This window comes from Leptosomus discolor, chromosome 6, assembly GCF_034619465.1.
Source record: "Leptosomus discolor isolate bLepDis1 chromosome 6, bLepDis1.hap2, whole genome shotgun sequence".
Taxonomy (NCBI): domain Eukaryota; kingdom Metazoa; phylum Chordata; class Aves; order Leptosomiformes; family Leptosomidae; genus Leptosomus; species Leptosomus discolor.
The window spans coordinates 26,348,730-26,373,560 of record NC_141396.1 but is presented as its reverse complement, the minus strand read 5'-3'; the positions used below and the strand labels follow the sequence as shown (position 1 = coordinate 26,373,560).

The window sequence follows — 24,831 nt, the reverse complement described above, 5'->3', positions numbered from 1 at the left end:
AGATTCATAAATAAAAAGATACTGCATTAATCACATTCAGTGTATTCAGAGCTGGCTTATTCAAGATTGACCTGTTCATTTTAATAGCATTTCTCTGGTGCAAAATTTACTCTTAGATTAGGTATCATAAACTCTGTGATTATTTATATGAATTTCCAAATATCTGTAAACCTCAAACGTCAATTATCAGCCTGTAAAGCAAAGCTTCCTTATATGACTGAGTTTACTCAGCTGATTGATCCCCAGCTAGCTAATACTAGCTATTTAACTTAAAAAACTGTCAGTGCCTCAAAACAGTTTGTTATATCTCTCCTTGTTGCTGATTCTTCAGTAGAAAGATATATCTGCTCTCTTTTGTGTCTTAATAACCTGAAATGAACTAAATAATTTGGAATACTGTCAATGTTCACAAAACATCATTTTGTAAAACGGATGAGTTAAATTAAAACAAATGAACAGAATACCATTTATTTTAGAAAATTTTTTAGTTATACCTGACATAATTTTGACCATGTGAGTGCCTTGGGTTTTATTTATTGTCTTGGATTAATTTAGTTTTTAGAAAACAAAAATTTAGAAAATTCATTTATTACTGCTACTGCTAACTTCAATGAGAAATTTTCAGATTTTCAGCATGTTCTTAAGTAGCATCACAAACAAGAACTATGGCTCATGTCGTGGGTACACCTTCTTCTGGTACAGTACCAAAATACTTGTTAACTGTGAATTTCTATTTCTGCATTATTAATCTTTCTCAAAAAAAGAAAAAAAAAAAGAAAAAAGTACAGTGTGCTGAACACTGGTTAATGGACAATTTTTAGTAATTTTGTGAGAGTTAGAACAATTGAACTAGTAGTCTCAATAAATTTAATGAAATATAATTTATTTCCTTAAATTCAAGCAGTGATTTCAAGTACATACAGTAGCCTTAAACTGATACTATTACCTTAAACTCTTATACTGTATTGTATACTTTTGACCAGCTACTGCAATGTTGTTTGCTCAGGGATGATTAAAAAACTTCTGGAATTAAGATATTGTAGCATTTCTTTAATCCACTTTTTTAATGAAAATTTCGACAGAATCATTTGTGAATTTGGAGACCAAGGATTAATGACAAAACTTGAATTGTTGAACTGAGATAGCAAATTCAGTATATTGTTACTAGCTCTGAAATGATAGTATGCCAAAAAAACCACTAACACTTTTTATTATTTAAAAATCCTGCAAAAGATAAAAGTGTTCTCTGCTTGAGATGATATGTATTTATATGAAAAAATACGGAACTAATTCGACTAGAGGGATTTCAGTGTGCTTGGTATTAATAACAGGTTAACTACTGACAAGATAAAGGGCACTGCTATGTTTTCAATATTGGTACAATTAAAGAAGAAATTCTGTCCTCCTTTTCTTCTTTTCCCCAGTAAAGGAAAAGTTTAACCTATTACTCCTGGAATTAGTGACTGAGACATGAGGTTTAAAGGAGCATATATTATTGACACAATGGGCAGAAGGGCCATTCCAAACAGTGGAATCCAAAGGAATAAGCTAAATGATGCAAAAATAGAGTCAGTGAGGAGACTAGCATAGTAGTGTGGGAGTGTTAGGTAATTATTGGAATATCTGAAAAATTATTAATTGTATTTGAAAAGAACCAGTAAGGCGAAGCAAAATTTTACAGTGGTGTATTAAAAGACCATACTCTGCCTATTTGTTTCCTGATTTATTTGTTCCCATAGTCTGAAATTAAACTTATTTTACTCAATTTTTTTTTCCTGTGTTTTATGAAATAGAATTAATTGTGTGGTGTTTAGTTGAAAATTTGTCTCCTTCACTTCACTCTTTTCTAATATTTTTCAACAAAACTGCAGAGGCTTAGGCAGGGCTCACAATAAGGGATTTTGCACAGATGTTGGAAAGAGCTTAAAGAGGCAGAAAATGTTTGTGACTAATCCTTCATCTATATTTAGACTCTGGCAGAAACACAGGGAGTATTTCAGAGAGGAGAGATAAGGTACAATGTTTAATAAATCTGCAAAAATAAAATGTACCCAAAAAGTCGTGTAAATAGTTATTCTTAATGGCTGCTGTCATTTACTTGTATTACAGTAATATGTGGAGACTAACTGACGCATTATTGTCTCAGGAGCCTCTCCTGTTCTAAGTTCAGGTGAAGGATGATATTTAGCCTTTCATAATGGCGGTTTGCATCAGCAAATTGGTTTGTGTCCTGTGCTATGTCTGAATGTTATCACCAACAAAATATGAACCTTAATCAACCATACCTTAAGAAAGAGAGAAATAGGGAATATGGTTGATGTAGGTGAACTGGTATATTATTTATTGCTTGCATATTATTTATTTTTGAGTATGGTGTTCATTACAGCATCTGGCATATTACCCAGTTGTATTACCCACAGATGCCCACTTTGCTAACTCTTAAAAATATTTTTAATGGAGCTGGTCTGATTAATTTTTCAGGTTCATTTCTCCACTTTGTTCAGAAAGTAATGCCTTTTTATTGTCCTTAAAGCAGTTATAAACAGAAATACTAATTAATTCTACTGTGAAACTACTACTGCTAACACTGATAGTGAATTTTTCCCGATTTTTATTCTTTTGGAATGTATTGCTTTAGGAATGACAGTGATTTTTCTGAGGTATTATTCTTTCTTAGAAATGATTTCAAAAACAAAGGAGAGCTATTTCCAATACAGTTCCATGGATGGGTAAGATTATTTAAGCATAGTATTACATGGACTTTGCTTCCTTGTGTATTTGTTGAGTATCCTTAGCTTTTGAAATCATAGTGATTTTTATAAAAGAGAGAGCAAGCTTTACTTATATTTCTTCCACAAACTTGTAAGTATGAACTGAGTGCTTCAAAATCACTTCTGACTACAATATGGAACATACATTTTTAGAAAAATGTGAATGTGAAGAATGAAATACTCTGGCTCTGTATGAATTTCCAGAAAGTCCATAGGCATTCATGCAAGCAGAATAATATGAAAATTACTTAGGGATTTACACAGGAAATATAAAGTACCAAAGTTATTTAATTTGGGTGTCATAATTTTTTTTCACAAAAGCAGCATGACATTTACAGATTGGCTGCAATATTTCATTGATTGTTTACTATAATGGTAGGGAAGTAGTCTTACCCTGTGGTCACATATGCAAGTGTTAACATGTGGTAAGTATGCAACAAAACCATCCTCTTGCTGTTAATTTTTGAAAGCCTCCACAGGTCTGGGGTCAAAAGCACAATGGATATAGAAGCAGCATATGAAAAACTAAATAATTCAAAAAATCAGTCAATTGTTTGTATAAATGCAGTGTTCAGCAGCTAATGTTGATGGACATGCTCAGTTTAATTCATTGACCCTGCATGGCTATATTCCAGGGTACCAGAATATTTACATGTAAATAATTGCTGAGGTGTATAGCAATGAAAAATGGAAAGGCGAGTGTACTGAGAGGCAGCCAAATTATTTGTGAAAAAGCATTATTTACTTCTGTTTGTTTGATTATGAGTACAGATGTAGCTAAGGTTTCCATTTGTCTTTCTGCTGCCAAATGCATTGGAATTTTTCTTTCAAGCTATCTAAATTATGCAAATCTGAACTCTGCAAAGACAAAATATTTTGCATAGGCTTTTGAATAAGTTTTTTAGGGAGCCTGTCTCTCTTCAGAAATCATCTTCAGACCTTTTCAGTCTATGTAGTTGTACACAGGTACATATTAAAAATGTGTGATAAATTCTGGTCTAAGTTTCTATTTGTTGTTGGGTTTTGTTTATTTTCAGTAATTCCATCAAGCTAGTGAATCTGTGCTCTATATTTATCAGCACGTGGCTGACAGCGGCTGGGTTCATACATTTGGTAAGTATATTTGAAAATACTTCATTGAGTTTTTCTCATGGATCATCTGCTCTCTGAGCTACTTTATTACCTGAAATTGCCTTGCTCTGGATAATCCCTTAACACATCTATAGAGTACAATAAAAAGAGACATCACAGTTTCCAAAATTTTAGGCCTTCTTCTCAAAACTAATTTTGAATAGTAAGGAATACATCATTAACCTCAGCAATAAGAGACTTGGACTGATGCAACTTGTTGAACGATTACAAGTGATCGGTAGGTGGCAATGTTTCCTAAATAACCACCCGGAGCGCTTCCTGGAAGGGGTTGGCAGAGCTGAAATACTGGGGTCCTGGGAAATCAATGGTTGTGCCAGAAGAAAGCAGTTCTGTATTTCCATGAGAAGTAACGGGATTGCTAACGTTCCAGCTAGCAATTTTTTAGAGATTCTTTCCTTCTCTTTTGTTTTTAAATTTCAAATATTTTTGTGTAGCTTTCAATCACTGTCAACATAGATTTTTTTTTTGTAGCAGGTTTTTATTCCACACGTAACAGTATGTGAAAAATGTAAGATAGTATAGAAGTACATATACGTTCATAAAAGGGAATAAGCTTATATATGATAGGTACATATCAATTGTGTATTTTAAACTAATTGCTTTTACTGATTTGTTCGGTAAATATAATCCAATATGGTTAAGTGTTTGACCTTTAAGTACATTTTATGATCAACTTAGAATCAGGAAAATTTCAAGCTGCTAGTGGTAATAATTTGTTCAGAAATGGTTTTGGAATATTATAATTTAATGATATTGATGTTAGTACAGAGCAATTTAGTTGAATTCACATGAATTACTTTGAACTGCATCCAGCTATATAAGGTTAAATTCTTGTAGTACCAGACAGAAATTTAGTTTTCACTCTTACAAAGATGCACTGAAATTTTGGATATTTTCTTTTATGACCTACTTCTCATTCATGGCTGAGCACACTTTTACACTCCTCTGGACAAATATAGCATTTTTATCATAGAAATATTAGCTTTTACTTAAAAAAAAGAAATCTTTTTAAAATTACATCAGGAGGGAGGGAATGCCATTTTCTAGTGCTTGGAATTTGGTGGTGCTTTTTAGCATGAGTTTCTCTATTCTACTGTAGGAAAAATTTTTTACTGTGGAACAAATTTTAAGAGTCCATCCTCCTTTCCCGCTGATAAATTTATAACTTTGTCACATACAATAGCTGGCTTGGTAAAGTAATAGTGTACCACTAAATATGTCACTAATGCTTTTAATAGCTACATAATGCATTAAAACAAAAAACAAACAAACAAACAAGTATAAATGCACTACGAGCAAGAAATACTGTGAAAAAGTTCTGTACAAATTGCTATAAAATGAACTTACTTAGCTGTATTAATAAGTTACATTATTTAGTGATGAATGGAAAAGATTATTTCCATAAATAGTATGAGTCGCAAGGCCATGCATATTGGCAAAAGAACTGTAATGCTGTGATTGTGACAGGGTTACATTCTGTATTAGTTCAAAATAAATCATAGGAAAGGATCCAGGGTTCATATTATATGCCAAATTATATATATATATATATATACACACACACACACACGTGTGCACATGCATATTTCAGTAATCTGTGGTATAACTCTTAATTCATTATATGTTTTCTTATACGTTTTAGGTGGAGAACTCAGGGGATCCATGGGAAAATTTCCAAAATAATCAACCGCTAACATATTGGGAATGTGTTTATTTACTTATGGTTACAATGTCCACTGTTGGCTATGGAGATGTTTATGCAAAAACAACCCTTGGTCGCCTTTTCATGGTCTTCTTCATCCTTGGGGGATTGGTATAAAATTTTTTATTATTATTGTTCCAGCTACCTTAATACTTGATCCTGTATATCTTAATGCTGTAATTGAAGAAATCATAATAATATCTGGTTTAGTGAATTAAAATTAATGATAAAACTTTTAAATATGTTTAATACACCCCGTTTTTTTTCTATAGATAAATATTTTGGCAGAGCGTGTCAGATTAGTCCTGTGTAGTAGATTCAGAATTTTTCTAATCTATTGAAATGAGTAATGCATGTGAATACATGAAGTGCCTTAGTATTCCAATTTATATGTTATTTGTAGTCCTTTACTTTTTAGTGACTGATGGTAGTGCATTTTTTTTGAGGCTGCTATTGATACTTAAAGGCACTTTGCGGTTTCAGAAGTCCTACCCACCCTTTTGTGTTCCTTCCCAGAATTCCAACAAACACTGTGGCTTTGGACTGCCTTAAAGAGCAGCTTGCCTCATCCAGATAATGGCAAACCACATCATCTTTAATTTCAGACACCCTTTCATGTCATGTAGCACAATTTTGACTCACAATTTTTCACGTGGTCATACCCAGTATCTTTTTATATCAGCAAATTCTCTTGTTCTTTGTCCTGTATGTACATAGCACCAAAGTTACTAATTGTCTTATATCAACTTTTCTATTATTTATCAGTGTTAGTAATATTATAGGACCTGTTGCAATGTTACCCTCTAAACCAGCAAGATTTATTTTAATATTTACACTGTGCAAGGTAAGTGCTTCATGGATGACTCTCAGTATATATTGTGCACATACATACATATGTATATTGTTACTCTCATACATTGATTTCACATATACATACATCTTACAGAGGTGATATGTATATAACTAATGTTATGAATGCTATATATGAGACACACAGAGATGCATATATATGAGTATATATATATATGAGCATAAATATATGCATTCCCATCTATGTTTATTGTCATATGAAGACAAAGACCATATCAACTGGCAGTAGCTCTTTGAAGTATCCAGCCACAAGGAAGATGTTTGTTGGACAAAACATGGCAGAATAATTTTTGTTTTCTCCTCAAAACCTTTTTTCTATCACATGTTATTCCAATCATTTTAAAAACATAGACTTTTGGAAAAGAATTTTTTTGGGGGCGGGGGGGTGACCTTTTTTGTTTCTTGGCAGGAGGAATAACCCCTAATTCCATCTTGTTTTTGTCTTCTTTTGAATCCTAACAAAGGGGGAAAAAAGTCTGTCTTTTAAAATAGAAATGTAACAGTGATGATAATACTTGTTTTTGTTTTTTTTTGCAGTGGCGTTTGATAGGTTTTTTCCCCTCCCCTCTTCAGGAAGAATGAAACATAATGTATTTTATGTTTAGATACCAGTTTGAATTAATTTTGTTCTTTTTTTGTTTTCTGTGCCTATTTTTCCTCTTTTGACCATTTTCTTAAGTTATAAGGTGTGCACCTTCTCCAAGACCAACTTTTACATTGAGTCCTCCTGTTTTGTTTGATAAGAACTTTTACATTTTTTTAAATTTTCTTTTTTTTTAAAACAACTTCATAGATCAAATTCTTTTGCATTTTCAGATCTTAAAGATACATATCTTCTGAAAATATTCATCATCCCCCTTTCTTTGGCCTCTCTTTTTAGTCTTTTCTTCTGTCTCCTATCTTCTTCTTAGGCCATGTTTGCCAGCTACGTCCCTGAAATCATAGAGTTAATAGGAAACCGCAAGAAATATGGTGGTTCCTATAGTGCGGTTAGTGGAAGAAAGTAAGTATCCCAAGAGGCTCTGCTGCCTCTGCTGCAGTAGAACACTCTCTGCATGCCATTTTCTTTTTTTTTTTTTGTGTTCTTGTTTCATGCATGTAGGCAATGTTTGCTCGCTACGTGCCAGAAATTGCTGCTCTCATCCTTAATCGGAAGAAATACGGCGGGACTTTTAACTCAACCCGAGGCAGAAAGTAAGTCAAAAAAGACCAGGTTTGGTTGTGTGACTTTAAAGAGCCACTGAAGGTGGTAATAGCTGACTTGCAGCTTATAAGGCTGTATTCCTTGACATCAGATATTACCACTGGAGAGTTGTCACACTATAGTTAGACACCTGGGCTATGCTATGGTACAAGTCACAACATTTTGTCACTCCTTCAAGAGAACCTGCGTACCACTAGGACTACACTGGCATATCTTGTAAAAAAATGCTTCTATTGCATATGCAGTTAGTTTCTGTAACAAGGTTGACTTGTCACTTCACAGTTTTTGGCATCAGATTATCATGTGGTCACCTCTTAACTAAGTGGCAATGATAATTCACATGATTTTCCAGCAACTCCGTTCTTTAGAAAACTTGGGTTTACTGGAATGCAAAATATGAGATTTATGTTAATCAGGTTATTCCATTAGACTGACTATATCAGAAGTCTGATAGTGCTGTTTCTCATTGTTCAAACAGCAGATTCAGATCTCATGCAACTCCTCTTGACTTCATATGAGTATTGCAAACATTCATGACTTTCGGATCTGTGACCAGGGATTTTAAAGTGATTCTCTTCCACACACTGTGTAAAACCTACCTGAAGAAGAGGAAGTAGCAGCCTCAGTATTGATATAGTATGGAAAAAAAGCCAAAACCATAAAAAATACAATTTTTACCTGGTAGCAAAAGTTAAATTTTACTGGACCACATTAGTTCATTACATTTCTATTGAAAGCCTGCTTGTTTTCTTGACCAAGTTAAAACCAGCTCTTTCTGGCATTCCCAGCATCTAGACCTGCTGGGATATAGCCTCTAAGGAACTAGATGTACTTCACGATATAGTAGTTTCTCCTCTATGTTGCCATTTTTGTTTCCTTACATATCATTGTGACATTTACTGGTAGAGATATATTTGCCCTAAAAGACTAGTCATATAGAATCCTTTCCATATAACATAAAGAAGGTACTGCAAGCAACACATCTAATTAATTGATCTTGTCCTTACTTTAAGATGATACGTTTTTCACTTTATTCCTTTCAAATCATCACCCATGCATCATTTTATAAATGTGGATTATGGTTTTATAAAGTTGTTTCTTCTCTCTGTGGAGCAGAAAGACTGTAAATGTCCCACAGAGCTAATTCTAGAGTACTGGTTTACATCACTGGGTAGATAGATCAAAGTTTTTCCTTTAGTTATCGCTTATGCTATTGTGTGTTCAATAATACTCAAGCATTTAGATGACACAGTTGAAAACTTCAGTACTTCCCTTTTTTGAGATACCTGCAAATGTCTAAAGGTGGTGGGGTTTTGTTTGTTTGTTTGTTTGTTTTTGGGATTTTTTTTTTTTTTTTTTTACTGTAAACACTAATGTTGGAAATTTGGATCATAACTCACTTATCCAGATTATCAAAATATCTTTATTTCTGAGACTAGTATCATTAATTTCCCAAAATGTTTATTTGTGACAGAGACCTACTCAGTTTCATATTTGTATTCATACTTGGTTTCCCAAAGACAGAAGTTTTTCAAACACAGTACTTGTACTTCTGTTTTTGAGGAACCAAAGGAGTTATAGCAGAGGGTAATGTGGTTTAAAACTATTTTACATACAGAATTTTAGTTTCTCCCCTTCTACATTGTCACTAGTACCCGGCATTGCTCAGATGTCTCTAAACTTGGACCTGATCTTCAGTCAGAACCCCACATTCTGAAAAGCTCAACTCCAGTTTGCAGGCTTCTGCTAGCTTTGGGGTGTGCATAATTTTATTTTTTCACCTTTTATTTTTATCTTTACTTATATGCACTATCTGTTTGGTTTTTGCTCACTCTGTCAGTGCTTTCTCTGCTGATCTCTACTGCCCATATAACTTGTTTGAAACTCAGCTGTCATCAGCATATAAGCTGTTCAATTTACTTTATGCATTGTTTTTTGGTTCAATTATTAATTACTAAGTGGTTTAAAGATGTCCTTTACTCATGTGGGTCTTTCATCAGAGAATCTAAGCTTGGGAACTGCACAGTAAAAAGCCATTAGCACCCTTGTTTGATGTTGCTTTTGCAGTCAGTAGAACAAGATTGATGAAATGTTATGTTTGGCCAAAATTTAAATTTTCATTTGGAATTCAGTGTTGAGAGAATGGATTGTCAGAACCAATAAGTTGTCCCTTTGCTTGGGATGTGGGTATGTGGTAGTAATTAGCAATATAAGGTCTTTAGTTGAGCAACCAAGCATAGATTCTGGCAGCAAACATAGTGAGAAACTACAGTCGTTCTGTTCCTAATGTCAGAAAGTTTCCAGATAAAATTGAATACATGAACAAAATGAAAGCAGCTAGATTTTGTTGAAAGATGTCATTTCAGCTCTTAAAATAGAAAATGTGTATACTTTTTAACTTCTCCAAAATAGATAAATAAATGGAATCTGCTTTGTAGCATTTATATATATGTTTATACATGTTGCCTCATGAACTATGTCTGTGGAATAACATGCTTCTATAAGATTATTAAACATTTAGGTGGGAAGTTAAAATTAACATATGATTATGTATGTTTTGAGGATTGCATGACATCTCTTCAATACTGAGAGCCTTGCTATAGAATCGTAACTGTTGAAGCAGCTAGAATGTATGCGTAAAATATTATTTCTACAAACTCCAGTTAGTAAAGAGAAACAACCAACACACCAGCAAGTTTGATCTCACATTTCATTTTGCTTTTCAGCCAAAAAAGTCCCCAAAGGACTGATAAACTATACAGGAATCATTTTGCACAATAAAGAAGCTTACTTATCTCTTAGATGAGACACACACATACAGAGTTTGAGACAGAAGTAGTTTGTAGGCAGTATGCAGTTATCACTGGTTAAATTTACTAGATAACTAGGTAGTTTTGTTACAAAAGACCATGGGGAATTTTAAATTTTAGATTTAATTTATGATCTCTGTTCTGCAATATATTTCTGTAATGAGACTTCTAATGTCTTGTAGAACACAAAGCACGAATTTCTTAATAGTCTTGAAGTTTCACCTATTAAATAAACAGCAGTACTCACTGTTGCATATATATCAAAATAAATACCAATATAGCTATACAAAATGTGGCAGAGACCAAACATACACATTAAATGACAAGGAGGGTAATGACTTTTGACACAATTTCAGCCTAGTGCAAAAAAAATTAAGCACCTAGCAAAAAAGGTAACAATCCTTGTCTTGATTTACAGATTTGTAAGCAATGAGATTTGCTGTATAGATAATGAGATTACTGCTAAACAGTTGTTTTGCTACTGTTTACAGGTCAACTCATCAGAAGACTCTTAATGTTTTTAGTATATGCCCAGATACACCAGAATCAGATGGTCAGTAGACGAGAAAAAATGGCCGCCTTAGTTTAAAACAAACTCAGAACAAACAAAAAGTTGCTTCTTGCTATAGGCACCACTACATACAAATGATAAAACAAGACTGTAGTTACAGTGTCAGAAGACAGTTGATATCAAATGTGTTTACATAACTAAGATGTAACTGGGAAATAAAATTCAAGCATTAGAAGCAAACAGAACTGTAAAAATATCATTTTCTAATACTGCTAAGAGGTATCTTGGATAACAGTGATGTGGCTTCCAGCATTTTCCATGTTGAGTCCTACATAGTTTTTCTGTTCTTTCACATGAGCAATTCAGTCACTACTATTTCTCTTTCCTGTGCATTTCCCTGGATGAATTCTGTAGTACCTAATTTTGTGTTTTGGGAAATACTTTTTGCAAAGCAGGTATTGCACCTAATGCGCTTTATGTGCTAGCCAGTGTTCTCCCAATTTCTGTAGAAGCAGGTAATGACATAACTTTCTCTGTAGAAAGTTGGCATATTTTTATTAATAATAGACTAGTAACTACCTGACAGGGTTGTTATGAGATTTAATGGAGTCGGGTTTATGCTTTCTGAAGATGAGAAATGCTTTTAAGATGCAGAGTAGACAAATTTATAATGAGCATTAACTGTTGTTAAATGCCTCATCACCAAGCGTTATGTCGTCACACTGAAAAAACCATCTGCAATAGGACATATCTCACTGTTAAACTTGCTAGATCACTAAGAAATAACTGATGAAAGCATATACTTGAAAGCAGTTATATTAGGCTAATTTCATAAAGTAACTTAGTGACAAACTAGTGTCATTATGAACAGAGAAAGTAGTCTGTAATGACCAAATACTGGATATAAATAGATGTAACATGTAGTAGGGTGGAGAAGGAAAAAAAAAATCTGATCTTTTATTGTAGTATTATAAAAAGTCTATAGATTAGACTCTATTTTAGAAAATAATACATACTTTTCTATACATAAGCAGGGGAAGTTTTATGCTTTTTTGTTTGACATTTTTTTCATCAGTTACAAATTGAAACAGTATATAACTTGAGTATTAATGATATTTCCTCTTAGCCATTGTTCTTAATAATTTTGAGACCAGCAGCTGGCTCCCTACACCCTATCTATGTTTAGCTCTTTTCTTTTTAAGGCTTTCAATTTGAATTACTCTGTTTAGGCTCTTTCTGTAACCTATCTGTAGAATTCAGAATAAGTATTCAAGGGATCATTTTAAAGTGATAATTTTAAACTGAAGTACCATAGAAGGAAAAAAAAAAAAAGGTATCTGCCATTCTATCACCATAGCTGATAGGCTATTTTTTTTAGAATGTAGCAATAAGCCTACAGGTTAATTCATGCATACATAGCTCTGGAAGGCTGGAAGAGGCAGTGATCACTTTGGGTTTGGATGATTTTCTGAAGTGCTCCAACTAACCTTTTAACTATAAAGTTCAGACTTTAAGTCTTATGAGACAGAGGTTTTCTTCAAGAAATTCTTGGTTTTGGATAAGTAAAATTCTACTGTTACACTCTGTTTGCAATATTTGGAACTTAAACATTCGATGCTAGCCGAAATAGGACTTCCAAGATCATCTGTGTTATTTCTTTTAAGCCAAAAACCCCGCCAAAACAAAACAAAAAAATCAAGGCTGGTTTGTTTATTTATTTATAATGTTCATATCACCTAAGTCTGGTCTGAGATTTGATTAAAGATCCAGATTTGGTTTACCTCTACTAATTTGTAATTAACCTTTTTTTCTGCATTTTCCAATCTACTTGAGACTCAAGATTGCTCTTATTCAGTTGTTTCATTTCTGTACTCACGTGTTCATATGATCAGATGGGATTTTAATTCTGTAAAATATTTTCCGTTTGAAGACATCAGCTTATTGTAAATCAGCCTGCACAAAGCTCTAGAAAGCATATGGAAAGAACATTTGTAAACTGATGGACTGAAAGAGAGACTGGGTAACTTAATGATGTTTTCCAGTTTTTACATTGAGTTATTGACTTTTAATTCCATGGACTAAATTATTTTTGCCTTTTTCATGTGAAACTGCTATTAAATTAAATGAAAAATCTTTATAAGGGCAGCAAGCAGAACACAGTTTCACGTTAATAGATATTGGCAGAGAGAGGGATTATTATTATTTTATATACACGTATGTGTATATATAAACTGCTTATCTTGTACCAATAGTAAATATTTATGCTAAACTTTGTTAAATTTTCAAAAGATTAAAGAAAAGATCCACAGGAATTACCATAGTTAATATATAAGATTCAAAATTTTATTTTAATGAAATCACACTTCTTTACTGTATAAGCTATTAAAAGATCGTTTCTCTTCTCCCATGATCTGCTCTGCTTCTCAGAGATTTCTTCAGATTTCTTAAATTTACAAGCCGTAAATTAGCAAATCATCAACATATCAACAGGAATAATCATCTGTTAGAGATTGCTTCCAGAAGGAAACATGGGATTCAGTAACTAAACTTCACAGAGAAAAATAAAAACTGTAGACAGATAGATATGGTAAACAGAAAGACAAACAGATAATTTAAGTTGACAGGCCATCTTGGACTCATTAGATATTTGAATTTGATTAAAAATCAGAAAAAAAACCCCAACCTAAGGCGTATCCAAATACTTTGGCAAAGGTACATTTGCTGCAGTAATAAGAGACATAGCTCCAAAGAAAGTGACACTAGATTATTTTATTAAATAATTTGCTATAATATGTAAGATATTATTTTCCAGTGGGATGAGAATGCAATAAGAGAATGTGACATGGATTGCATTATGATCCCCAGGGGTCTCTATTTCCCATCTGCTAGCCATTCTTCTAATCCCACTGTTTCAAATGAAGTCTCACTTAGTGATAAAGAAAATCTGATGAGTGTTAAAAAGACTGATAGATAGAACTAATGGGGCAAACTTTTTTTCCAATTTTGCATACTTATTAAACTATATCCGTTCTTTTGAAAGCAAGAAATGTAGGAAGTGATATATAACAATATTATGACTTTAAAAATGTGTATTCTAGGTCTCAAACCACGTTCCATTCCTACAATAGCAGCACTAATTTTATATTTCTAGTTAAAATTGTAAAAATTTCAAGTTTTCCTTCTCTCTGCCTAAAGTTAAAAAAACCCACTTTTGGGTTTGGAATCAAAATAGCAATTATTGCTGTCAAATTTTGACCCAAGAAAGACTGAATCTGTTTTATAAAACAGCTGTTCTACCATATTCTACAAAATATACAGACCATGACTTTTAAGTGTGAACATTCCAGGGAGTGCAATGCGAGATGGCAGAAGTCGTGAATTGGTCAAGTTTTAATGAATTATGACTTTCTGTTTTCACTCAAGTTCTGTTGCAGAAAATTAGTCATGACGTTTTGGGGTGATTTCTGTGTAAAGAAATGCGTTCACTCTGGTCATGAATGAAATGCTCAAAAATCTTAAAGCCTTTGCTAACTCCTGCATTGCTTTCAAAGGATTTAATTATTTTTTGACTCTTTGAGTATTTAAAAAAATGCATAAGGCAATTAGAAAATGAGTAATGGTGGGAACATAGAAAGCATTTATTTAAGGGAAAATATTTTCAATTTATTTCAGAAGTAATAACAGGGTGTTTTGTGTGTGTGATACCTGCTGCAGAAAATATTGCATGAAGGCAGGCCAGGGTTTGGAGGGATTAGAACAGTAGATTAAATTCTGTTTGCAACTGAGATGCTAATGCTGGAGGTGTGGTTTATTCCTGCATTTTACTGTAAGCTTTCTAGTATGGACTCGTGCATGCCGCAGCATTTAACAGTTTTTACTTCAATTTGTATTAAATTATTCACTTATTTCTTACAGTGATATAGCTGTATTATGTCTAAATGTAGTGGTATTTTTTATGAAAGCAGAAATACCATCAGGACTGAATGAAAGGATGAATATTCATCCTTTATTTTAAGCTACAGTGGATGCCTCTTAAGTAATTCAGATCCTAGAAGAAACAGATCACTGTGCTTTCTTTTTATTATTATGGTTTCAGAGGTATGCATCAAGCAAAGAGTATTAACTTTTATTTCTTAACTTGCTTTATAGACAAGCATTGAGCAATTCCTTAGATCATAAAAATGTAAGATAAACTAATTTAGCTGTAACTAAGCAAGGAATTTGAAATAAACAAAGCAGCTCACAGTGAATCACTTATGATAGCATACTATTGCAAACAGACATCCATCGGTGCAAGCTCTAACATGCAGTTTAAACAAAGGAATGTGCTAATTATCCAGTATCAAAGTATCTGAAATGCACTCTGTCTAGTAGAAATCTCACTTAGGTGGGCATAAAACATTTGAGGATTATTGTAAGTAAATTTTTCTTTACTTTTTCTATATGCTTCAGAAACAATTTCTAATATTTAAATGTTGCCAGTGACACACCACCAATGTTCACCTAGCAAGATTGAAACCTGGATTTGTATAAGCACACTTAATAGAGTTTCATAGCTGGAATAATTTACAGCCAGTTAGGGTCTTGTATGTGACTGTATGTTTGTAACACATTACCTATTCTATGTTTAAGAGAATTTGAAATGATTCCTTCTTGATTCTTAGTTTTACATACCTATATTGGTCACAAAGTAAATGAGTATCTTCATCAGAGGTAACTTTCAAATGCCTGACATAAATGATTCTCCATTTATGTTAGTCTGATATATGATCCAGTACTGTATACCATGTACTGAATGCAGCTTTTTGAGTGTTTTCTGGTGTTAACTAATTCTTTATTCTTTACTCACAATATAAGAGATTCCAAAGAGTGTGGAACCTGTTGGAAAAAACAGATAGTTTCTGTCAGAATTAATCACAGCAGCTTCAGTACAGGCTGCACGAGTTCACTCTGGTTCCTAAATAGTTGGCAGCTGGAGCTATCATGTCCAATTTACAGAATTTAAAGGTATCTCAGACATGTTCTCCCATACTGCAGTCACATCTCCAGTCACAGCATAGTCATATTCTTATATACAATTAATGTTGATACATATTTGAAAGTCAGTGCTTTTGGCTTCTCAGTCAGGGCTTTGGCTTCTCAGTAGCTTCAAGACTTTTGAAATTTTTAATCCTTGAGGAGTGAAGAGAATAATGAAAATCTACTTTCTAAGAATCAGTTGAAGGAGAACAAAAGCTACAATAAAGTTGCTGCGTTGTTACATGCTTGACAGACAATTTGCTATATCCTTGAGTATTTTTGTCTTGTCTCCTTTGTACTAGAAGATTTCTAGAGCCTGATTTGAGAATCAGAGTGAGAAAATAGCATTGATTAAAAAAAAAAAATAATTGTGTCTTGATTTCAGAGTAATTTATGTTCTGTCTTCACAGATATGAATGACTAATGCAAAAAGGCAAGATTGGGAGTAACGCTTTTTAGTTTCATGCTTACTAGAGTTATTTGTTTAACAGTAACCTGGTATGTCTTTTTTTGGCTCAGAAGTATCCATTCTAGATGAGTGAGTTTCAGTCTTTGCTTTCATCATATATGCAATACATAGGCTAGATCTTTTCCTGGTTAAAATATTATAAGATATTGTCTTGCCTCACTATACACATTGGCTAAGTAAGTGGTCCTCAGAGGACCATCCTTGGGTTCAGGTCTTCTGTGAAAAAAGAGAAAACATGAAATCATGACTGTACAACACCTCTGACTCTATCTATATTAATCTGAGAGGGCAGTTTATATTAAAGTAAGGCATGTGTTTAACCAAATGAGACACATAAAGCACATACATAAATTTTTTGCTTAATTGAACTGAATTAACAGAAACATATTGTAAACTGGTATATTTAACCACTAACAGGTAAACAGGAAGACCATACGTACATTCTCTGTTGACATTTATAAGAAAAAGTGACTGAGACCTATCCTTTGCTGAAAAAGACCAGACTTTACAAGAATCCATTTACTTCAACCACAGCAGCCTGCTACTGGTGTACAAAGAAAGAGTTTAGATGCTCGATAGATGAAGGCGTGATCAGAACACTAAGCAGAAAGACCGTAAAGAGATTTGAGCATATGTTTTTGATATAAATATTATAGTTTTATAGAGACATCTAGATGAATGTGCACCATACTTTATTCAGTTACTTGACAAGTGAATGCCGTGTATTTAACTGAATGCTGAACAGAATTTTGTATTTATTATCTTTGATTTATTATGACAGACTATTTAGAGTGAGTTTTTCCAAGCTCTTTATACTTGTTCCAGTAAAATGATTATAATTTATTTCAAAATAAACAGGCAAAAATTTTGCCTTTCCTATGATCTCTCTGAAGGAAGAACCATGCAAAGATCCTAAAGATTCTTTTTGAAGAATCCTGTTGCACAGTGGATCTGTTTTCATTTATAGTGCTATTTACATCAATTAAGTGTATGTTCTCAATTATGTCATGTCAGAATTCTAGGTGTTATAGCTTTTGCTTATTTCATTTTTTTCTTTCTGAAAATGTTTGTATCTGTGGTAGCTTTGGACCTTCTATCACCATTTTTGTTTATAAGAAGCTAGTGTATTTTTAGCAAATGTGTCAATACTTTAGTGGAAAAAAAAACGTCCTGTAGAGAATTTCAACTGTCTAGAACTGTATTAATTTTTTATGTTTAGTGACTGTAATTAATTTTGAGAATGATAAGTACATCTGGGAGAGAATAGATTAGTCTGGCTTTATTGATTGATAAATGTGGCTCCCAGTAAGGTTTTGATTCTCTGTAAAAGATTCTTTTTGTAGCATCACAATTGTGTAATATGGATTCCCATTGGTATATTAAACTAGTTTTGCCTCTGATACATGATACCAATGACAACTGTTACTTAACAGAAACCTTAGTCCTACTTGATACTTACCAGCAATAAAAATGTTTAAATTCCTGAATCATGGTTTTCAGTATTGTAAGAGAATTCTAAATTTTGTTTTTAAAGAATGAAAAAGAGATAAAATTTGAAATCATAATAATTTAGCTGAATACTGTATTACTTTTGAGGGTTTTCATAAACAAAAGCTTAATGCAGAGGTTAGACATTTTTGTTAATAATTATTAATAAAATGTTTTCCTACCAAGCAACTCTAGCTCAAAGCAGAAGATATCCAGTATGTTGGCTTTACTTAAACTCTTGGCGCGTGGAAAAAAATGGGTGGTAGATGGGAAAGGAATGGTTATTGGAATAAGCAGAGGAAGTTATAAATCTTTAAATCATATACAGGACAGATTGGAACAATAATAAGCTCTCCAAGTTTTCTTAACTGTACCTAATAACTCTCTCTGGGCAAGTAGGAAATCTGTTTTCAATTTCTTCTACTTCTAAGCAAAAATATAGTTTATATTAAAAGGAGATTTTTTTGGTGGCAGTTTTCAGCCAAAAATTGATGCAAGTATCTCATCAGAAAATATTGTTTGAAAACCAGGAGGTTTTGTTGCAATCACTGATCAGGACACTGTCTTGCACTATATAAGAACACCAAAGAGGAGAAGGTTAGGTCATGTCCAGCCCCAAATCAGAGTGCTAAACTGAAACCATAGTGCAGATGCCTTCTGACACTTCCAAAAGAATCAGTCCTGATGCTCAAATGCAAAAGTATTTGACAGCCAAATGTTTTATTTTCACTGGAACAGATTGATATAAAACCCTACTGAATGAAAATCGTAACAGGATTGAATTATTGTACCAAGTGCATCTGCTTTTAATGGGAGGTTTTTGGAGTTGATAAGCTCTGGATGTCTTTTCTAACCTGAATTATGTTGTAATCTTATGATCCTGTGAAAATTTCTTCTGCAATGGAGTAATTTTGGTTGCACACTCTATCTGGCTTGTGTTTTTTTTTTATCTTCAGTTTACCCATATTCTAAAAATGTGGACTTTCATTAATGATAGAAAAGAACCCATGTGAAGTGAAATCTCCCAGGAAGGAAGTAAATTTTCTTCAGAGGAATGCAGTGTAGCACAGGAGCATTCAGGAAGAGAGCCTGCTAAAGCTAACAGTGCAGGATCTGTACAAAGCAGTTGCCTACAAGAAGAAATTATTTAAAATAATGCATCAACTATGCACATGAAAAGTTCAATTTCTTAATTAGTAATAGAAACATTGGAAGAAAATATTATGCACGCTTTAAAATTAGTCATCTTAGAAAATGTGTACAGCAAGTATGAGAAATACGAATGAATCTTTTTAGCTGCTATTTATAATTTTCTTGGGCCTTTGTGTCTTTTTATGCTAGATGGGTTTACACTCAAGTGCTGAATACTGCTAGACAGCTAGAACTTCCCAATATGTTAGTGTAATGTAGTCTGTCAAACACAGTCTGTTCCAAATTTAAATCTAGTAAACTACTAAAGTTTTAAAATCTTCTCAGATTCTGAACTTTCTTGAGGTTTTCCATTTACATTGATACATTGGATGGAGATTCATCCATTTGGTGGGGAGAAAATCTTAGTGCTTGAAATCATATTTTACCCTTCTGCATTGAAAGTTGTTATCCTGACCTAACTGAGTGAAATAACACATGCACACACAGTGCTGGCAGCTCAGGCAGTTGACCACTAGGGAAACTGAGGAAGAATGCTTCTGAAAAGGGGAATATAGGCATGGTTTTATCCAGTACAGAGGCTGCTACAAACTCTACCAGCTGCAGAGATCCCAGAGACGACCTCTTATGGACCACTTGCACCAAAAAAAGGATGAGCTAATATATTTTATGTTTTGTTTTCTGACATTGTGCTTACCACATCATAAAACAGAAAAGCTTTAACTTGGGGATTTTTGTGGTTTTAAGTGTTTACAGTCTGAGAAGTCAGTGGTCTGTACACTTAATTGAACCAAAAACAGGTTAAAATTGAACAAAATCTTACTGAAGCAAGAGCAGACATTCTGGATAGCTAGTTAGCAATACAAGTTCATAGTATTGAGCTGTATGTGAAATATGAAACAGCATGATCAGAGTCTCATCTAAACATATATCCCTTGCCTGTTAAAAAAAATGAAATAATTTTGACTGCTATTTTTAAAATTACATCTGAGTCCTACTGACGTCACTAAAAAATCGTGCAAAAGGAGTGTCCGAGTTTATCGTATTTCTTAAATAAAGCTTTAAAACTCTGTGCTACGCTATCTATAAAAGTGGTAATAGTAGAACAATATCATAAGGTGTGCTGGACTAGTATAATAGTTTATTGTATTTTGCTTTTCTAGTCACCATCTGAACCATTGCAGAAGTAATAGTACATGATGGTGATATATTCACTGCATAATGCATGTTACTGATTTATTCTTTGTTCTGCATAATTATCCCTTTTCCAATGAGCTCTATGCATTTTTCACACACATTTTATCAAGCATCAAATTATGAAGCAAGAACAGACTCCTATTATAGCCCATTACATAAGTAGTCATTGCTGCCACGTATTGCTTGTTGTTTGCAGCCAATGCAGTTTTCTGTGTTACTGACTTTTTCACAGAACAGTTATGAAGTAGATGAGATGTGGATGGTCTGCTTCTTACCCTTGGGATTACTTTGCTTCATGTTTGGCAGTTCAAGTGCCAAATAAGTTTTTGAAATTGTGTTTGTGGCATTTGTGCATAAGCTGTGTAGCTGTAATGAAGTTTACTTTCTGTTAGTTCAGGAATTGTATCTATACCACCTTGTCTGTCTTCCTGACTTCTGTGAGCATCATGGTTATTGGAAATGTTAGCAATATGCATATCAAAATCACCATCTGTCTTAAACCCATGATAGTAATAGAAGCTGGGTTTTAGTTTATTCCGTGAAGAAATTGTGAGACATTATAGGATATTCTAATCACAAATTTTTGGACTTTGCTTTACAATAATAAAGGAGCAAAGATCCCTTAAGTCAGGAACAGTGCAATTTCCTAGGCCTTTTCTTCAGCCTCTCAGAATTTAAGATGTAGAATTCCAGAATGTGTATGCAGGTATATACTGTACTTACGTCTTGCATGGTCAGATACATGTAGCAATGGAAACGTGGAGCAGTAAAAAACTTTGTGACATAACAGTCTGTGCACACTTTGTTTTTGTAAGCAATCTGTTGCAATGGTGCAATAAAAAATGGTTTATTATTGTAAAGTACTCTCCTTGACGGAGCTATGGTAGGAAAAAGATGTCTTTTTTACTGCTTATGGTGCATAATTGGCAAGCTTTGCACTGCCTTCATTGGTATAAGTGTCAGCTTTCAACCATGGAAAAAAATCAAATCATTTTAGGGAGATTTGCTGTCTTATTATGTTGTAAACCAAAAATTTAAACAGTAAATCTCAATAGAGGAGGAAAGATGTGGAGAAAGATGTGTAAAATAAAGAAATATGACTTTGAAAGGGACTGTTTATTACTGTGTATAGACATATATAAATGATGCTGCTTATTGTTAAAGGCATAATACAACTTGGCCAAATGTTTCATTAATAGTAGTCTTTGCAGGTGAGAGCATATATGTATTTGCAATTGCAAAGCATGTTTTGGGACTGACGTTTTCCTTCTCTGACTTCACGTAATAGAATCTAGAGAAACACCAAGAAGAGACTAATACTCTTTTTTGGCCAATAAATTATGGTTTCCTTCTCAGCTTTCTTGCTTGCTTATCTTCTTTGCAAGATTAACTCTGATTTTTCTGTAACAGGCACATAGTTGTCTGTGGTCACATAACACTTGAAAGTGTGTCCAACTTCCTGAAGGACTTCCTGCACAAGGATAGGGATGATGTCAACGTAGAAATCGTCTTTCTGCATAAGTGAGTAATCTTCCAAGATCAGTCTTAATCATCTATTACTAAAACTCATTAAATTAAGCCATATCTTTTTTGGGAAGACAGAGGATCTTTTGAGCTCCAAATAACTATAAAATCAATGTTTGCGATTACTTTTGTTAACAATGTATTTTGAAAAAATAATTGATTTCTGCAATTTTTTATAACCCTTTGCTAAGTATAGGCGTTTCAAGCAGACAGACTTCAGACCCAATTGTGTCAATTGTGAGGTACATAGCTAAAGACATAGTTGAACTGGGAATGGAATTATGAAATAAAAAATACTGAAAAACTGATAAATAGATGTGAGATTTTTCTTTAGTGGCAAATACTTCTAGTGAAACTACCAAAATTGGTAAAATCAGTGAAAATTACTGTATGTCATATGAACTTCTGCTATCTGAAAACACATTCTCACCTTTGATTTCACTAGGAAAAATGTGTATTTCGTATTGCAAAATATTTATAAAAAGAAAATGTAGGTGCAGATTTAATTTTACTATAAATGAGACACATTACAGATATAGTGAACATAGAAAAGAAATTATTGTGACAGTGATAAATAGTTCTTTTACCCGTATATACATACCCACACACACACAGTCTCTTGTGTTTTTGTGATGTGGGATTTGCAAAGGTGTCTTCAAGTGTTTGCTGTTTTGTTGCAGGCTCTGCATTACATGCAATACAACATCAAATAGACATGCCTATGTGAGAAGCTACCAGAAATAGCTATGTGATAGAGAGACAGTACGAAAGGTCTTTTCTGCTCTGGAATGGCATCTGTTTAGAAATGTTGTGAGCTATGAATGAGTAATAATTTTGCATTTAGCAGCAAGTTCTGCACTTCTTGTCAAAGAAAATGATTAAAACGTTAAAGAATCGTTTGTGACAATTCAACAAAAGAAGCTGAAAAACTAAGAATCAGGAGCGCTTGCAAAATATTTTTATCTAGTCCTTTCAAATTGAACTAGAGGTGATATTGTCAAGTAACTACGTTGTTTGCTTGTTTCCCTTCTCTAAGTAATAACAAGAATTTTCTGTGAGAGAAAAGCGGAGATCCAGATTTCCACAGTGAAAATGAATGGTGATACAAATCAGGAAACTACATATGCACACAAAGGGAGTTTAGCATCTGGCTACTTGTTTATGCCTGCTTTCTTCTGTACCTTCATAGACAAATATTTACATGTATCTTTTTATTTTCTTACTAAATTTAGCATCTGGCATCACAAAGATCCTCATGCATTTACTCTTAGCTATTAAATCCCTTGTGTTTTAATGAGTGGCATCAGAAAAGGTATTTACAAGGTTGGTGCCACATTATATAGTCAATTGTGAGCCATTTAATTTTTTTTGTTCATGGCATAATGAAATGAGACAGAAAGTCACAGCATAGTTAACATTGGTTTAAATTGTAGCTCATACAGGCTTCAGGGTTAGTTTTCTGGCTTTTAGTGATTTCACATTGAGCTCTCTTTTGAAGCAGTCGGCTATTTTGAGAATGGTGGGGACATGCAGAGGATGATTGTCTTACTAGACAGTTTCTGCGGAGGATGCTGTGTGAGGATGTTTTCAAATATTTGCACCAATTCTTCTGGGTTCATGTTTTTGAGAAACTAAAAACTGATGAACATGCAGAGTAGCATAATCAAGTGGGCCATAAGCACTGTAGACAGAAGTAAGAAGTGGTGTAGTATTTATATTTTAAGTATTGTACACTGTTCCACACCACAGGAAAAGCATAAGCAGAAGTCTGATTAGCTAAAATAAATGAATAGGTTGGTTTATACTTTAAGGGAATGGGGCAGTTATGGAAACTGACTACTCATTTGCTCTTGTGTTTTATTCCTCTTCCCAATGCAGTATCTCCCCTAACCTTGAGCTGGAAGCTCTTTTTAAACGACACTTCACTCAGGTGGAATTTTATCAGGGTTCAGTCCTTAATCCCCATGACCTGGCAAGAGTGAAGGTAACAGCTCTGTTGTCCTGTTCTCCTACTAATTGACTTTCTTTGAAGTACTCATTGCATTGTTTGGAAAAAAGCAGTAAAGCTCTTCTTCATGTAGCCCCAAAAGACTGTTTTTCCATCTCTATTAGCTTGCCTAGTAAATTATAATATCTATTCTTATAAACTGTGGTTTCCCTGTATCTTTAGATCTTTAAAGCCACAGTGACACTGTGACTTAAGATACATTGTCTGCCATTCCATTGAACTCTCTATGAATTTTTCATTGGGATTTAGTTCAGGACTCTATTTTACATTAATGTTTGATATAATAGAACATTTTCTTACAGTAGTTGCTTAAAATGCTGATGTCTTACCTTCATCAGAATGATTAGAAAATAATTTTTCACCTATCAAACCACTTTTGTATCGTCTAGAATTCAGGAAAAAAAAAAGTAAGATTTTGGTAGCTAAAATTAGATTATTTTATTGTCTACAATTGTCTGTGGTAAATTATTTTGTACTCTTAAAGCAAAGCAGTAATCTTAAATGAAAAAAACAGAGAAAGATGGGAAGCTGTTAGATACAACATTAAGTCTTTTATGTTTATTTTTAATTTTTCTTTTTTTTTTTTAAATGGAATGTAAACCGGCTACTTAAGCCAAGAATATTTTAGTGTAATGTTAACATTCTCTGGGGTATTAATTGGGTGTTTTGTCCATTTTGGCTGCAGAAATTGCTTAACCTTTTGTAGCCCAACACGTGCTGTTTCAGTTCATTGAACAAACTGTTCTAATTATGACCATTAAATTGTGTGTTGTTATTTTATGGTCTGTATTCCACCCTTCTTTGAGTTGGTATTTGGTTGTATACACTGAAAAAGACTTTCGTCGTCTGCTTTGAGTTAAATAGAGCTGAGGTTTGTGTGAACATAGAGGTCCTGTGAACAGATCAGTTCTCCTCCTCATGCTTTCTAAAACTGGTGCTCAGATTCGAAGTCATCAG

At 33.5% G+C, this 24,831-nt stretch overlaps 1 protein-coding gene across 15 annotated transcripts in view; it reads left to right on the top strand.

Moving 5' to 3' along the window:
* The window catches only part of KCNMA1 (potassium calcium-activated channel subfamily M alpha 1), a 518,713-nt gene that overhangs the window by 347,399 nt on the left and 146,483 nt on the right, over window positions 1-24,831 (top strand). For all 15 annotated transcript variants that reach the window (XM_086466778.1, XM_086466776.1, XM_086466775.1 and 12 more), the window contains 5 exons: window positions 3,809-3,884; window positions 5,566-5,736; window positions 7,407-7,498; window positions 21,753-21,863; window positions 23,745-23,850. In XM_086466778.1, the coding sequence (XP_086322904.1) occupies window positions 3,809-3,884; window positions 5,566-5,736; window positions 7,407-7,498; window positions 21,753-21,863; window positions 23,745-23,850 (556 nt within the window). The remainder of the gene's footprint in view (window positions 1-3,808; window positions 3,885-5,565; window positions 5,737-7,406; window positions 7,499-21,752; window positions 21,864-23,744; window positions 23,851-24,831) is intronic.